General features: G+C 40.2%; 1 protein-coding gene across 11 annotated transcripts in view; it reads left to right on the top strand.

The window, feature by feature from the left end:
• The window catches only part of ARID5B (AT-rich interaction domain 5B), a 289,023-nt gene that overhangs the window by 76,806 nt on the left and 194,007 nt on the right, over positions 1 to 18,210 (top strand). For 9 of the 11 annotated variants that reach the window (XM_079899440.1, XM_079899444.1, XM_079899442.1 and 6 more), the window contains 4 exons: positions 1,895 to 5,606; positions 9,846 to 10,047; positions 10,171 to 10,281; positions 13,679 to 13,726. Coding sequence is in view for 1 of the 11 variants with exons in the window: in XM_079899435.1 (XP_079755561.1) it covers positions 13,685 to 13,726 (42 nt within the window). In the remaining 10 variants the exon portion in view is untranslated. The remainder of the gene's footprint in view (positions 1 to 1,894; positions 5,607 to 9,845; positions 10,048 to 10,170; positions 10,282 to 13,678; positions 13,727 to 18,210) is intronic. The other 2 variants (XM_079899441.1, XM_079899439.1) reach the window with 2 other exon arrangements.

The raw sequence follows: 18,210 nt of genomic DNA, 5'->3' as shown, positions 1-18,210 counted from the left end.
AAAAAGCCGTATGAGAGGGCCATGTCATGGAAAGCAAGGGAAGAGGTTTCAGAAACATGTCTACAACATCAAAATGCTAGTAACTAGTGCTAATATCTGATGCTTACTAGGTACCAACCATTGTTCAGTCCTCCACACACACCCTCTCAATTTACACTCACAGCAGTCCCAGCAAGTGGGTTCTATTTTGTAGTTGAAGAAATTGAGATAGGGAGAAGCTAGGTCACCTGCCCACAGTCACAAGTAAGTAAAGGTGGAATGATGTGGAACGAAATTGTACAGCCCCGGAAATCACTCTCTACTTCAGAGGTTACGGAGGGAAGAAAAGAAAAGGTGGGAGCCTGATTATCAAGGCTGAAGAGTGCATGGGAGGTGAAGAAATGGAGTAATGTGGGACTCCAGGGGAGAAAACAATGACTTCTAGCTTAGCTGACCAGGAAAACTTCATCATCTTGGTAGTAAAGGTGAACATAATTTGGACGTTCCTTTCTCCATGCACTCACCCTTCCTGTCAAAGCTATAGTTTGGAATCAAGATCTTCTGAGAACTCCATCTAAAATAAAGGACAGACCTATGGGCATTTTTTCAACCTGAGGAGGTTGTCACTTCCCCGTAATGACCATCCTGCCTTTGGATCCTGTGGCGGAGATTGCTGGCTGGTCGCCAGCGTTTCCTCTTCTCCTCGTAAACACAGCTACGTTTCCCAGGCGCCTTTGCATCAGATAAGCCACATGGCTGCATTCTAACAATGACCTGTGGAAAGTAATGATGTGCCGCAGGCCTGGCCCATAAAGAACTCTGCTGTTCAATCCCCCATTCTCCTCTCCCTTTTGCTTGCCCAGCATGACCTGCGGTGAGAAACCACATGTCGAGGATGGCAGCGCCTCCATTCACCTGGACACCTGAGTGATGGCACAGAGCATCCACCCACCCTAACTAATGAGGAACATCTGCGCAGGACTGTCCCACGAATGAGAACATTTGATGATGTTAAACCTCTAACATTTTAGAATTTGTTACGGCAGCTCTTACAAACGTAACCAACAAAGATCTCTTTCTCTGTTACAGCCACCTCACATTTCCATTTCTTGAATACCTTTGCATCTTCCTAGGAACTTTTTGTACATCTCTGATCTTTTGAACATCATAAATTGTATGATCTCTGGAGAAGAGATAAGAAGATAAAATCCAAGTCTCTTTAGAGGAAGAGATCGTGTTTCCACATAGAATTTTACTCTAAACTCCTTTGGGCCCCTTTTCCTTTATAGACAAAGAAGAGCATGGAATAGACAGGAGGCCTAAGCCTCTTTGTAGCATAACAAGTCTGCTTCTGTGATGCAGTGACAAAGGTGTCAATGAGAGCATGCATTGATGTAATGGAAAGGTCACCAGATTCAGAGTCAGATAACCTTATTACATCTGCATGACTTCAGGCACATCACCTAATATCTCAATTTCCTCACTTGTAAAATATGAATAAAGATACCTACTTTTCAGCCAATGATGTTTGTTTATTCATTTAACTGACATTGCTGAAGCACCAAATTGGTTGCAATGCCAACATGAAATGAGCGTGTATATCTGGAGGGGCTTTGTAAGCCATGAAGCACTCACCAATGGCTGACGATGCTGTCTCTATATCTCTCTAGCTAGCTGCGTTCCTGTTAATGTGTGTCTGTGTTTGAAACCAGTAAGAGAGCTGTGAATGTGCACTATCATCATAACCAAAGGATTGCAGTCGATCTTGGAGACTGCAAAAAAGGATTTTGTAAAATTGCCCCCCATATCCCACTGGCTACTTTGCAATTTCCTCACCTAGAGACACTGGTTTCGTTCCCCTCCCCATCCTTATGTGCTAGCATCACCAACACTAGGGCTCTTCCTCTTTTTACAGACTCTCCTATTTCCCCAGTACGTCGAATAGGCAAGAAGCAGAACTGCAGCCAGTGGTGAGCAGGGAGCAGAGCCCATCAGTCTGCTGCGCTGTGCCAGATCACCTTCACGGTCAGCGTTTCAACCACCAAGGCAGCTCCATCAGTATTAGGGAAGCAGGTCTCATCTCCGTAATTCTCAGTAGATTTCAAGGGCATGTAGAAATCTAGAATCAAAGAGCTCTACTCTCTCATTACCACCTGCCAGGGCTACCATGGTCATTGTCAAAGGAAGCTGTTTCCCACCACAGATTTGGGATCATTGAATGTCAGGACAGGAAGGAGGGCGAGGCTGGTAGGCTGTTCTCTGGTTCTTTTTTTTTTTCTCTTACAGAAAACATTTCAGTTTCTGAAAGAATTCTGCAACTAAATAGCTCCATAAAGGTTCGTAAACCACTGAAGCACACGTCATGAGGCAAGTGATTTACTCTCCAATCCTCAATTTCCTCAACTGTAAAATATGGGAAATAATTTATCTTTCTTTCTGCCACAAGCGATTGTTGTGAGCATAAATGAAATCATTTCCACAGATGCAGGAGGTATTACTATTACTTTCTTTATCACTGTATTCCTGAAGACCAGCACCAAGACCTGAGCCTCAAAATCATGTCATCAACAGGGTATCTTCTAGGTCAACTGTACTGGATATAAGACTAGATTATTTCAGGTTTAAAGTATGCAGGATCTCTCTGAAATTAAGACTTTGGATGGTAGTAAAGTCTCAGAAATCCAGATACTGCAAATTCAGAATATTATCACCCCTTGGAGGGAACTAAAACGTACCTTTGCACCAATGATGAAATAAGGACTTAATGTGTAAACAAGGCTTCAAGGGGAGTGTAGACCCTACTCTCGAGTTAGTCATCAAAGCATTTTGCTCAGAACTTTTAAAGTTATTTCAAAGCAACCTCTTCCTATAAATAAGTAATATAGCAATTCTGAAATATTCTTCCCTCTTTGTTATGGCAAGTGCCGTAAGGGCCTACTCACAAAGCTTTTGTTAACTGAGTTTCCTTAATTAAAAATGTATTGGTGAAAATATTCTCTAACTTAGAATTTATACCAAGAATGAAAATTACCTTTTATTGAGTCCTCCTTGATGTTAGGCCACTGTTTTAAGTGTTTTCACACATCATCTCATTTAACCTAGATGCCAACATGACAACTCCATGATGTATTGCAGAGGAGATTATTTTTACCAAGAGGAAAGCCAGGCTCAGAGTTTAATTAACTTGTCCAGTGTCCTGAAGCTAGAAGGTGCTAGAGCAGGGTTACAAACCAAGGATTACCTGATTCTAAAGCCCTTTCTCTTGACCATTTTTCTCTTTTGTCTCTTAATTAAGATTGACTTTAATCCAGTTAAGACAATTTAGTAGGGACTTTGCTACGATGAAATTTGGTAAGAGGGTCAGTCTTCACACCATCAGCTGGCACGGTTCCTAGAAGACAGTGGCCACCCTTCAGCCTGGCTGGGTGTCATCATCTGTGGATGCCAGGGGAGGTTTGATGCTCACGACGACTTCCAAGTTCCCATTATTGTCAGAGAACTGATACGTTTAATAAACGACCTGTGCAAGGTCACAATATCACCCGGCACATGGGAAGTGAGCATGGAAGTTTAACTCAGGGACTATTAGGCTCATGGACCATCTTCCCCTTGACCGTCTTCTGACATCGCTCCATGCAGCAGCCCCGGCATATAGAGGGAGGGTAAAGGACAAAAAGCATTAGTCTTTCTTGATCCCTCCCAAGAAAGAAAAGAGAACCAGCTGGAAAGGGCAGTGCAGTTGTCTTGCGGTAATACAGGCTTTCGAGGGAGCTGGCCCCAATGTCAGGAATGTGCAACTCTATCTGCTGCTGATTTTCTCCCCAAAGAGAGACCCTCTGGAACGTAAACGTCAACCAAGAATTGGATTTTTCTTACAATGTCAACAATTACTTTGTTACTAAAGAAAAATCTGGGAGGGAGACAGCAGATGGGCACATCTGACAGGGGGCAGGGAGGAGAGAGCAGTGTTCCAGGTAGTGGAGAAATTGTTCAAGGACAATTTGTGTATGAAAATATAACCCCTATAAATCTGCCAGAGCCAACAGGGCTGAAGACGAATCACTTACGGAAATGTGTCATCTCTCCCCAGCAAAGCTGACCAAAGGCTTAATTTAGGTACACGCCCTGCTTGTGCTGGGTTTCGGATATTTTTTTAAGTGAGGCATGGGCAACAAAGAAGTAAATTGATATCAGTTCCCCTGCCTTGTCCCGTTAATAGCATCTTTTGCGTCCTGGTATTTTTAGAGCTTTGGTTCAACGTATAAAAGCCTATGCCATAATCCAGGCCAGCGACCATATCATTACCATGGCAATAGAATATTGGCCTAGGAGCTGGAGAGCCAACTTCTTGTCTCAGTGCCACCATCAACTTTCTTGTTCTTGTCGGCATGAAGGATGGAAGAGCTGATCCATTATTCAGCCAGTTGAGAACTGCCTAAGCAGCTCATTTAACCCGTTAAGACATAAGTCACATTAGGGCAGGGAATTTTTTTCCTATTCATGCTGTGTCCCCAGTGCCTGAACCATGACTAGTTCACAGTAAAGGGTGGCATTAATAAATGAAGCATCAATTCATTTATCCATCTCAAAGACTGATGCAAAATATGCATGGGTTTTCCTTCCACGGAACTGCAAATGATATTATCTCACTCAGTGTTTTCTCTGAGACCTGGGGGAAGCATATTCCCATGCTACTTTAACTGCTGGTCCATGATTTCGGAGTAGGAACTCACCTCTGGGAACATCCTGCACCAACAAATACTTCCACTTAATTTTCAAACCCTCCATACCAACTCTTTATTGCAGTGGCTCACTTTTTTTTCTTCTTTTGTTTTTTTTTTTGACATGAACCATTTTTAAAGTCTTTATTGAATTTGTTACAATATTGCTTCTGTTTTATGTTTTGGTTTTCTGGCCGTGAGGCATGTGGGATCTTAGCTCCCAGACAAGGGATCAAACCCACACCCCCTGCATTGGAAGGTGAAGTCTTAACCACTGGACCGCCAGGCAAGTCCCTGCAGTGGCTCACTTTCTTAACTTCATGTGTTCACCAGCTTGGATAATATAGGTTACAGACAATTACACAAAGAGCTGTGCTCAGAATTATTGCTCTCTAGATTATCCAATTCCAGTTTCATTTCCTCATACTTTTTAAAAATGAATGATCTGTCTGCTTGTCACAGGAGGTTTTAGAAGAGAGTCTTCTGATGTGACCTTGGTTGAGTCACTTCTCCTTTCTGGGCCTCCATTTCCTCATCTCGGAGACAAGGCAGTTGGGCCAGATCAGAGGCACCAATATGGCAACACTCAAGAGTGGATGGAAACCATAGACACGTCTTATGTGACCAACACAGAGGGTTTTGGTTTTTTGTTCCTGTGTGTGGTAGGAGGTGGGAGAGGAGGTAGGGGAGTTCAGTTGCTTAGTTGCCAAAAGATAAAGACATTTTCACATAAGCATCCAGAAATCCAAATTTCTGTCTTCTCTTTAGAAGTCAGCTCTGGCAACACTGGGTTCAAAGCCACAGAAGAGCAGTGGGGGACTGTGCCCATTCCAGATAGTTTGATCTCTCTGGTTCTCCCCGTGCCCCCAGACCCACTTCATTCCTTAGTGCTGACCCCTGAACTAGGTGAGCTCTGAAATTCCTCCTGTAATAAGCATTCTATTATTCTGGAATTATATAAAATACTGTCAGTTGCTATTAGGTCACTACTAAGCATTTAATGAGAGTCGACATTGGGTAAAATGTTGTGTTGTTACTATCTATGATTTTATTTTTATTTTATTTATTTGGCCATGCCGGGTCTTAGTTGCAGCACTCGGGATCTTTAGTTGTGGCACGCGGGATTTAGTTCCCTGACCAGAGATTGAACCTGGGCCCCCTGCCTTGGGAGCTTGGGGTCTTAACCACTGGACTACCAGGGAAGTCCCTATGATTTATTTTTTAAGATCATGGGGACACTTGATGCTCTGAGTCTCAGCTTCCTCATCAGTAATGAGGGGAGTGGGCTGCTGATCAAGGGGCCATGAGACCCAGAGGTTCCATGCAACCCACCGGCCTCATTTGAATGTAAAGCTATAGGATTAGAATGCTACCTGTGTGGCTACTTCTCAAATACGCCCAGATATTAACTGAATGTCTGTAAACTCTTAACACTTTTCTCACTGACATTCTTCTAGTCAATGAAGTAGACAGTGTAAGTAAGACAGTACATTTTTCCCGTGGGACTCAATAAAGCTATTTTTATTTTGAAAGGAAAATAAATAGAGCCCATAAATTTTGTTTATTTTTTTCTGAGTAATCCCTTCCATTTCTCAAATTCTGTGATTCTGTATTTTGTTATGCCTTTCCCCACCCAGAACAAAATACTCTAAAACAAGATATTCTATAAATATCATATTTGTAGAAAACAATAAAATTGAAATTTCCTAAATATGCTCTCAGTGCTTTTCAATATGATTACATTCTGGTGTCACAGGAGCCCTGTGACATACTTATTGTCACCCTACTTCACTGTGAGAGACCAGTAAGAGCTGGAACTCAGTGTGGTCTGATGAGAAATCCCAAGCTTTTCCCACTATACCTTTTGGCCTCCTAGAAAAGTATGTTTTCCAAATTGTAGCCATTAGGTGATTTTAGGTGGAAGTAAGCACTAAAGAGTTGACTACTCCTGCATTACTGACTGTTAGTAAATACATACATTCTTCTCATTGAGGAACTGATTTTAGGTTTAGAAATTTGTAAAGCTCCCAGGTTCATCAATAATTATTTTTCATTATTGGCTTTTCATTTTTTTTTTAAACTTTTAAACAACGTTTTTGTTTCCATTGTACTTATTTTTATGATTACCTTCTGTTTACTGCAAGTGACACTGATTTTTCTTTTAGTCATAAAAAGTTTTGAAAACGAGTCAGTATAAATAAATAAATTACAACCAGGTGGGAAACAGTGCAGGTGGCAAGTTGATAAGGCAAAAGTCAGAAACACAACCTGCTAATGTCTGAAGTTGGAGGAACACTGGTCTGAAGGAGGAGGGATGTGGTCAGGGCTCTTGGGAGGGGCTGGCTCTATATACAAGTCAATTAAAGTCCTTCAGGGAGCAGCAGTCTTGTTGCCTGAATAGGGAGAAGGGCCAGAAATAATGAAGTGTCAACAGGGCAGCATGTTCATCAAGGAACAACTCTCTTTTTTGTCTTCTCAGTGTTTTTCCTTATTTCCTCCTCAGTACACCTCTGTCCTATTCCCCAGCTTCACCCCACCCAGCACCTATTATTTTTCTATTAGGAAGCTCATGCATTTTAAAATCCGGCTTAATTGGTCCCTGACGTATCTGGCATCTCTCTTGAGCCCTAAAATCACTCAACTCAAGTAGAAATGTTCTCCTCTCCTCAGCAGAGTAAATGGAAACTATCTACAAAGAATAAAATAAAGAAATAAAGATTCCTTCTCTAGAAGAGAACATCAACTAGAGTACAAAGTAGAAAACACCAAGTGCTTAGAAAGACATCAGCTTTGTTTTATTGCTCCATTGTTTGTAATAAATTCTTAATAGCTTGAAAATCTAATTTTTTTTCCACTACCAATTTAATCCTTGGCCACTTGGCAAAGTGACTTTTTTTTCTTTTCTGCCTCTTGTTACCCCAGTGCAGAAGCTGGGTATTTGGATATATGAGTCCTGAATTATGAACACTTACAAGAAAAATACCAGCTCTGTGCTGGGAATAGCACCAAGAGCTATCAAGACCTAGACTGTTGCAAATTACTGGGAGCAGACTATCTCTCCACCCTACCGTGGAACAGAGACTCAGAACGTGCAGAGAATAGAGACAGAAAGTCTGCAGGGGTAGTTGATGTGTAGTGAAATCTTTCATAACTCAGAAGACACAATTGCATCTAACTTTTATACTAACCACATATTACTCATTATAAAATTATTGCAGGATTAGAAATACATGCCAAATATGCCGTAACTTCCTCCACCCAGACTATGGCAGGCATTACTAATCAATCATGCAACTCTTTCCTGTTAGAATGGGGCTGGAGAAGGCGGGCCAGAAAGGACAAGAATCTCCCCTATTCCTGATGTTTCTTTCTTGTAGAGGGAGCACCTTTAGTGTAACACTTCTGGCTTCACACTATTTCCTCACTGTTTCTTCCTCAGGGAAGGAAAGAGACATAATCTGATACGCGAGCTTTGAAAGAAACAGTAGCCATGGGTTGCTAAGCATACCCACCCAGAGAGTGTATACTCCTGACTTTTCTCTGTCAGCTAATGAATGTATCAGTGAAAGCCTTGGCCTTGGGCGAGATTTGCGGTGACCCAGTGCTGCCTAAGACAGGTGTTGTTTCTTTTTTTTTTTTTAATAAATTATTTATTTATTTTTGGCTGCGTTAGGTTTTCGTTGCTGCACGTGGGCTTTCTCTAGTTGCGGCGGGCGGGGGCTACTCTTCGTTGCGGTGCGCGGGCTTCTCATTGCAGTGGCTTCTCTTGTTGAGGAGCACAGTTTTTAGGCGCGCGGGCTTCAAGCAGTTGTGGCACATGGGCTCAGTAATTGTGGCTCACGGGCTCTAGAGTGCAGGCTCAGTAGTTGTGGCGCACGGGCTCAGTTGCTCCGTGGCATGTGAGATCTTCCCGGACTAGGGCTCGAACCCGTGTCCCCTGCATTGACAGCTGGATTCTTAATCACTCTGCCACCGGGGAAGTCCAAGACAGGTGTTATTTCTTTAATGCCAGAGGTAAGGATGGGGAAACCCACTTGCACAGCAGATATAACTCACATTCTCCAATTTCAACTTAAAAAAATTTTTTTATTTTATATTGAAGTATAGTTGATTTAAAATGTTGTGTTAGTCTCAGGTATACAGCAAAGTGATTTAGTTATATATATACATATCTATTCTTTTTCAGATTCTTTTCCTGTATTAGTTATTACAGAGTATTGAGTTGAGTTCCCTGTGCTATACAGTAGGTCCTTGTTGATTATTATTATATATATAGTTGTGTGTACATGTTCTCCAATTTCAACTTTAAAAATAACAAATGTAATGTTTGACTCTCTCTGTCTTAGTCTTTTGCCCAGTTAAAATTGAGACCTGGGGCTTAAGAGAAAGGTGATACTTACTGAGTCCCTCAAAACCCCTCAAAAGAGCAATTGATTAGGGTTTTCACAGGAAATTAATGTTCAGTCTAATACACGCCAGGAGCCACAAGGTGCTACAGTTTAAGCTGAAGAGAGACATGAGGTCAGTGTTGTTTAGAGCCATCTGCTGACCCTTAGACAAGACCCTACACAGAAGTGACAATTTTCATCACCAAGTTCTAGAGATTTTGCAATACAGAGAACCAATTTTGTCATTGCTGCAGGCATAATCTGGCCCAAGCAACTAACCCAACTGATCAAACTCATAGACAACTCTCTTATGCTTCTGTTGGAAATGTAAATTGGTACCATCTTTTATGGGCCATTTTAGTAGCACATAGCCATATTCTAAATGTATTTACACTTTGTCATGGCATTCCACTTCTGTGTATCTATCTCACAGAAAATGCACAAAAATATATGTTCAAGTTCACTGCAACACGTCATGGAAAATTGTAAACTACCTAGATATCCAGAAATAAAGAAAAGGTTCAATAGTTGTGGGATATTATGCAGCATTTTGTTCTTTCCTGTGGTGTATCTCTACTGTGTGTCAGTGAGTGGCACGGGGATAGGTGAGAAAGGAATGTCCCCTTAGTCCATATTTCTTCTATTTGAAATTTTAAGTGAATTTAAATTTACTTAATTTTATAATTAATCATTAATAAGAAAAATTGAACTCTGATGTAATAGTTTTTAATTCACAGTCTTTTTTTCCTGGGCACAGGACGCTTCTGCCTGTCATTTAGATTGTTCCCCATGATCAGAGGGCCTGGAAGCTGAGCGAGAAGGAAGGCTGGTGGATGAGCGTGGAATTGGGGCCAAGGTAGCAGCCATCTAGAGGAAAGAGTTATCCCAGACCCAGGCGTGCCTGAGTAATAACGCTTTCCCTCATAATAGAATCCAGCTTTCCAAGGACTGATGTTCCTGTAAGTGCCAAAATCGAAGTCTCCTCCTTTACAATGCTGGCCGAAGAGCACCTGAGTCGTCTTCTTTGGGTTCTTATTTCAGAAACTTCAAGCAAATCATAAACACCTTCTTTCTTCTGTCAGATCCTAATACAAGGGGTTGAGTTTCAGCTTTGACCAGGTGCCTGCCCTTGAGAAGATGAGAGCTGCCTACCTTCCTCTTGAAGAGTCACGTCCGCGTTCTAAAGGCTGCGGGTAAAAATTCTATCTGATTTTGTCTCACTCAAATTTATATAACCCATTTTTCTTCCTGAAAAAAACCTGTTTCGTGGATCAAAGTTTATTCAGTACTTTAGGAAAACTTGCCAAAGTTCTATTTTTCAGCATGTTAATATTCTCCCTTGATTGGACACGAGCTATCCCTCTCTCCCTATGACCTCTTCAGCCACTCAGGCTTTTTCTTGGTGCATGTCATTTCCAGATAGTTGGTCTCGTTGGGCATATGTGAATTCTAGGTATTGACCACCCACCCTTATAATCACAGTCTCCTCTGTGACATAGGATTTGGTTTGTAGTTTACAACAGTGCCTTGGGTAAAGGCTTTCTCACATCTGTGATTTTATTTTGTTCTCACAATAGTTTATCAGGTATGAGTGTCTGTGTCATCTGTCCTACTGGGAAGTGAAGTAACTGAGAATATGTGTAAGTGATGATGGAACCAAGCCTCTAACTGGTATCTCCTACCTTTCAGTCTTCAGCTAGAAGCCCATTAAACCCTTGCACAAGGGTTCTCAATACACTGGACTTTTTAAATCATTTGAAGCCTGGTGCACTGAGGGCTTAGGCTGGTAGGTGACGTCTAACTTTAAACCACTAGGTTTCTCTCTATTAAATAGGCTGACACCACTCTAGTCATGGCTGTTCATTTACCATTGTTGTTATCTAGCAGCATTCCTGTCCCTCTGGGGAAGAGCAATGCAACTACAAAACTTATTCAAAAAGTCATGGAGGGACTCCCCTGGTGGCGCAGTGGTTAAGAATCCGCTTGCCAATGCAGGGGACACGGGTTCGAGCCCTGGTCCGGGAAGATCCCACATGCCACGGATCAGCTAAGCCCGTGTGCCACAACTACTGAGCCTGTGCTCTAGAGCCCGCGAGCCACAACTACTGAGCCCGTGTGCCACAACTACTGAAGCCCACGCGCCTAGAGCTCGTGCTCTGCAACATGAGAAGCCTGCGCACCGCAACGAAGAGTAGCCCCCACTCTCTGTAACTAGAGGAAGCCCGCGTGCAGCAACAAAGACCTAACACAGCCAAAAATAAATGAATGTATTAATTTTTTTTAAAAAGTCATGGAGTTCCAGGAATATTGAGATAATTCTCAGTTCCAGGAATATTGAGATAATTCTCTAGCACCAGAGAATTCTTTATAGAAGAGAGACCCTTGAGCTGGGTTTCAATGAATGCTGAGGAAGGGAAGGTTGAGTAGAGGCATTCGAGGAACATGAATGTCATAGACAAAAACATGACAGTAATGAAGTTTTTTCTGTCCTTTCAAGATCCTGTCTCCCACTATTTAGATAGAATATTAGATTATCAAAGGCAGTAGTGAAAGCAATTCCTCTTTGTCTGAAGGCACCCCTGAGCTTCAAGAGACAGCCAGATGTTAGGGCACTAGGCACATTTTCTTTGCAAACTGGTTTGCAAAGAAATTGCATTACTTGTTCTTGGGACTAAGTTGCTTATCGGTGGCCCATTCTTTGATTCACACAACTGATGTCTTTTCATTCTTATGCTAAGTGATATGCAAACACAACCTGAAGAAAATCCTCAGACACCTATCTCCAACTGTACTACCACCCCTAGGGCCCTACAGTTTAAGTTCTAGAGTTGGTAGAGCAGTTGGGACTTCTGCGTCTCTTATTTCCCAACTACAAAATAATGTGGAAGAGCAAGATACCAAAGGAGGAGACCCTTGAGGGTGTAGATGAACAGATCAATGTTTATTGAGTGAGGTATTGGGAAGCGAGGGATTGGGTGCAAAGCCAAGCAAAATCCCCAAGTTATCAAAATGAGTTCAATTAATTTACTCCTAGGCTGCTTCTCAGATCACATACCCTTTGCATGGCACCCAATTAAAAAAAAACAAAACAAAAAACCATCTACCAGTAAAGCACTTCCTATCTGGCAGAAAAGTCAACTACTCCATCAAAAATCACACAATATAGTTATTTACCCATTTCGGGTCCCCTCAGGGCTCAATCTCCCATAGTAGATGGTTTTCTTTTTAACCAGATAAATTTATCTTCTTTGATTAACTAGCAAATGCTCCTTTCCCAGGAGATGGTGCCTTAACACCCGAGGGTCAATTTTATTCCTTTATTTCTAAATCCTACAAATTATTCACGTCCCCTTAGACGCTTCCTCCTCAGTAAATTTGGGCAAGTTATTTAATCTCTTCATGCTTCAACTGCTAAAAAGGACTACTGAGAGTGCTTATATCATAAGAGTTGTAAGGATTAAAAGAAATAATTCAAAGTATTTAATAGCGCTCCTAGCACATAATGAGTACTCAATAAATGTTAGCTATTAATTTCACTTTGAACATTCTCTGGTTACAGTCATTGGTTGTTTTGCACATCTGCAAAACGTTTTCCAGTGGCTAAGGCAAGGAAGTTCTAGTACTTTTTCTTTCTATAATATCTTATAAGTAATACATTGTAGAAAATTTTGAAACTACCAGAAAGTACAAATAAAGAAACATAATTGCCTTAATTCTACTATCAACATCAACTTGTATGTTTTAAGTTAAAAATATTTCCTTTTAAAAACAAGAGTATTTTTAATATCTTTCCAGGTCAATAAACATGTTTCTATTACATTCTTAATATGTGCATATTTTCCTTTATTAGTGTTGCACCATGATTTATTTAACCGACCCTCTATTTCAATTACTTATGTTGCTTCCAACTTTTTGTTATTTTGAACAATGTTCTGGGGTAAATTTTATATTCCTTTTGTGAACTTGTCCAAATGTTATTTAGCATAAATTCATAAGAGTGAAATTTCTGGGTTTGAGGGAATGCTGTATTTAAAGGACGTATTATATATATACTGCCGGATTGTCTTTCAGAAGAACTGTGCAAAATTGGCAGTCTCCCCAGTGGGGCAAATTCCATGCTCTCATTTCCGACCCAACACTGGCTACTATTTAAAATATTTGCCAAGTTGATGGGTATAGACCTAATTTCATTTTTTAATTAAAAATTTTTATCAAAAGTGATAATGAAAAGTAATGATGAAAAATTTTTTATCAAAAGTAATGACGAAAACTTAATACATTCACCGAACATTTGGATTTTTTTCTTCCGTGACGTCCCTGACAGTTTCAGCAAAGAGATGGCAAAATGTGTTGCCAAAAGCACAGACTCTAGACTGATTACCTGAGTTTGAATCCATATTGAATCTCTTCCTAGCTGTGTGACCTTAGGCAAGTTACTTATCCTCTCTGAGTGTGCCTCAGTGTCTTCGTTTAAAACTAGTGGCTAATACTAGTGCTTACCATATAAAGTTAAGTACACGCAGGCATTTCGGACAATGAGCTACTGTTACTGTTTGCCCATTTTTCACTTGGTGTTTTGGACTTCTTTAGGTGGACATGGTGAAGAAGGCAAAGTGGAGGATACAAAGAAGCAACAAGGTAAACAGAATGCATAAAGAAACATGAAGTGGCATGCTAGCTCCTACATTTGAACCTGTCCAGTATTTTCATGTGTTTTAAAGAGTGAAGAACAAGAATGGTTTCATGCATTGTTATCCACTTTGTGAAACCCAGTTTAACCCAAATGAACAGAAGCCGTGACAACATGGAATTTTCTTGGTCTATGCATGACACTGTCCCCAGGTCAAGCAGCTCCCAGGCTGTGCTGTCTTTCACCTATAATGACCCATGTTGAGCAGGCCTGGTGAAGTACAGCTACATTTGTCCCAGAAGTCTAGGGGCCCCAGCCTCTGGATCTCAAAATTCAAATTATCTAAGAATTTCTCTCCTCTCCCTGTTACAAAGCACAAAGAGGGGTTTTTAGAACCCAGTTTTGTACTCTACTATTGTCCTCAGATTCGGGCACTATCTAGAAATGCACACAGTCCCAGAGCTTTCATGGAGGGTCAAAAGGAACCTCAGAGCTCATCTAGTTGAACCTCTTCATTCACAAGGAAGGTTCTGGATCACTATAGTCACAACAGATCCAAGAATAGGAAAGCAGAGAGCTCAGGGTGCTTCCTAACTTTTGGAGTTTAGGAGCCTTCCATGTAATTTGTTTTAAAATGTTTAAACCAACCCCAGTGTTGGTGGGATTAGCTAAAGATGGAGGAGCCACAGTTACTCTCGTCCATTCTGCTCATACGTCCTGTCCCAGAACGACCTGAGGCACTTTATGAAGGTGGAATTTCATAGCATGTATTTGAGAACCATTTGTCTAAGGACGATCATCTCTCTTCCTCCCCCCACCAACATCCCAAACTTCTCTCCTCAGAGCTTTGCCTTATGTAAGTCACCCAACACCACTTCCCATCTCTGGGTCTCAGCTTCCTCCTGTGTAAAACAAGGGTGCTCTCCTAAAAGATGCCTTCCAGAACAAACATGTCATGACTCCATTTAAGGGCCTATATATTGACTCAAAGAATGTACTTTCCTGAAACAAAGTACTTTATGACAACAGAAATCACCACCTCCACAATTACTGTTATTGAAAAACAGCTCAAGAGGTCCACACAGATTTTTAGCCAGACACAGAAAACAACTCAGGGCCCCTCACTTCCATACCTTGACAAGCCAGGTACACTCAAAATGGGCACTGCTTCCAAAAATAAAAACATGTATCCTAACTTAGGGAAGGGGGGTTTAAAAGATCAGCTTACCTGGCAAATACAACTCTACAAACATAACTTTTCAATACTTCCAAGGAAAAATTTCAAAGCTGATTTTAATACCATCTTTCCTGTGATGTCTTCCCAAATGGCTGCAATTCCTGCCCTCTCTCCATGGTACCACGGTCCTTAGTGGCTGGACCCGTGATTCTCATCTCTGGTTGCACATTAGAATTCCTTGTCTGGGGGAGGGAAGGGGGTAAAAAATTCATACGATCCATGTACTTACCCTCAGAAATTTTGATTTAATTAACCTGGGGGTGTGATCCCAGTGTCATATCTTAAAAACTCCGCAGATGAGCCTAGTGTGCGGCCACAGCTGACTGCCAGTGTAGATGAACTGACTCCAAAGTGGGGTACATACTTCATCAAGATGCTGAAAAAAGTTATAGAATGTCTTCTTATATATTTTTTTATCTCATTCTTTTAAAATTCTTTATAATTTATATTTTGAGTATATTAGTATATATTAGTACATTTGTAACAGATTAGTGCAGAGGTAAATATATATTTTGTCAACAAATATACACGTATCTGGTGTGCATTCTAAAACAAGGGTTTTCTGATAGAAGTACATCCTCCAAAAGTTTGAATCTAAATAATTCATTGGGTAAGTAGCCATTTTCTTTAATTATAGTCTTTGTGGTCTGTTGCTAGCTAATTTTATGCTGTTATTTGCCTTTCATCTGTGCATTTTGTCTTGTCTCTGAAAGTAGATTGTAAATGCCTTTAAGGCAAAGATTCTGATTCCTGCTTTTTACTAACCTTCATATTTCTTGGCATGGTGTATGACCCATGGCTGTTCAACTCTGGGCAAACCTTAGTTTCCTCATTTAAAAAATACTGGTAATAATAGTACCTTCATAGCATTATTATGAGGGTTACATTTGAGATAATTCAGACATAGTTCCTAACATATATTATGTTGCTCAGTGAGTGGGAGCTATTTTATTACTTGTTTGTTGAATTGAATTCTTACATCCCATACATATGGAATGCCAGGTACCATGCTAGAAAATGAGAGAAAAATGTATAAGACATGGTTTCCCCTTTGAGCAACTCGTAGTCTAACAACAGCAAAAAAAACCCCAGACGTTTAAACACTCAATCATAAGGATACAAAATAAGTGCAAAGATCGGCATATTATAAAATTCTATGAGAATATAAGTAAGGGAGCAATTAATTTTTCCTAGTGCCTTGAAGCATGAATAGGAGTTTTCCTGTGGACAAGGAAGAGGCAGATGCTTGAAAGAAGAGCATAAGCAAATGCATAGAGCACTTGTTCTCAGAGTGCAGTCTGGGGATCCACGGGAATCCCTGAGACCACTTCAGGTGGTTAAAATAACAATCATCATAATACTAAGACATGGTTTGCTTTTTTCACTCGCATACTCTCACAAAAGTATAGTGGCATTTTCCAGAAGCTACATGGCTTGTGATATTCAACAGATTAAATGTAAAAGCAGCTATGAGAATCCAGCTGTCTTCTATTAAAGAGATTTATGAAAATGTAGAACAATGCCCTCTCTTTTCACTAAGTTAGAGTTACTTTTTAAATACACGTTATGTCAACATGTAATGTGTTTATTATTATTATTTTTAAATGAGTTAATGAATATTTAAAATATTTCAATTATAATTTCTAATGTGGTAAATACATACATGTATATATTTATATTTATATATTTATATAAAACCACCATAAACAAAAGCTCTTTGAGGGCCTCAGGAATTTTTAAAAGTGAAAAGGTTCCTCAGACCAGTAGCATAAAGGCATAAAGTTGCATGGCGTGTTCAAGGAATAAATGAATAAATGAAGACGTGCAGTTAGCTGCCTCCAGTTCTTTTAGGAGTAGAGTGTAAATTATAAATATATACATAACACATTCATACACAACGAATATGATTACCATATCCTCTCAGCCCATGAATAACAGATAAAGTATGCTAAAAGGCTGAAAGATTTAACCTGAATCTATTGGTGATTTTTGGAAAGGAGGAGGGAGCAGATTTAGTTAATCCAGTGAAAGTCATCGCATATAAATTTGCAAAATACTCCCTGGACTGAGGTCATGTGTTTAATTTTAGCAAGTAGGGTGAATACGTTTGGGTAGGTATTTATACTAAGCAGTGGACTGAACTGGAGATAGGTTTGACAGTGGAAACAGTGATACAATCTTTATTATTTTCAATGCAAAAAAAAAATGAACTATTAATGTGATGTTCTGGTTGAGAATTTAAACTCTCAAAAAATCTGGAAATTCAAAGTCATGGTACCCATAGCAACCATAACTCTGCCCCCTTGCATGCCCAGTGTGGAGTATTTTGTATTGCAGTACATGCTGTGAAATCTATGCCTAAATGTGCTATATAACAGAGTTACAGTTGCTGTGGGAACTGTAACTTTGAATTGCCTGCCTTTTGTATCATTAAACTTTCAGCTGAAGTATTGCATTAAAGGAATTTTTTTTTCCTCCACTGCATTTCCTCATTAAAAAAAAAAATTGATTGGGTGTTTTTTTTTTAAAGGATGTAAATGATGTTAGACTCAAAAGGAAGGATAATGCATTCTTGTTTCCCAGATATATGCACTGATATAACGTTAGTGAATTACCACATTTACATATTTCAACCTTCAATAACAAGTCATAAAATAATCCTCGATTTACATAGAACCTTTAATCCTGAAGGATCCCATCACACACACAGACACACAGTAACCGAACCACATTGGACAAGAAAACTCAATAAATACTTAACAGTGCCCAACAAAATTATACAGTGCTTTAGGACAAGCAGTCAGGAAGAAAGGTACTGTCATCCATTGGTGGAACACAAACTGAGGAGTGGGGAATCTCATGCTCCACTCCTACTTTTTTGATGGCATTGGCTCTGTCTTTGACCTTGAGTCAGCAACTTGAATCCCTCACAACTCTGGGTATTCCATTTTCTCTGTTTACTGAGGAAGTATTTCTAGGACCAATGACAAGAAAAGACTTCAAAAGTTCATTTGGTTGTGTATACTACTGCCAGCCAAGGCACATACCTACATATTCTAGAACAGGCAATTACAATTACAAACTTCTACTACAAAAGGCAAGATAGTAAATATTTTAGGCTTTGAGGGCCATACGGTCTCTGTCGTAACTACTCAACTCTGCTGTTTTAGTGATAGATGCCATGGACAATACATAAATGAATGAGCATGGCTGAGTTCCAACAAAATTTATTTATGGACACTGAAATTTGAATTG

The sequence above is a fragment of the Stenella coeruleoalba genome (assembly GCF_951394435.1).
Source record: "Stenella coeruleoalba genome assembly, chromosome: 16".
NCBI classification, from domain to species: Eukaryota; Metazoa; Chordata; class Mammalia; order Artiodactyla; family Delphinidae; genus Stenella; species Stenella coeruleoalba.
This window is presented reverse-complemented; position numbering and strand designations above follow the sequence as displayed.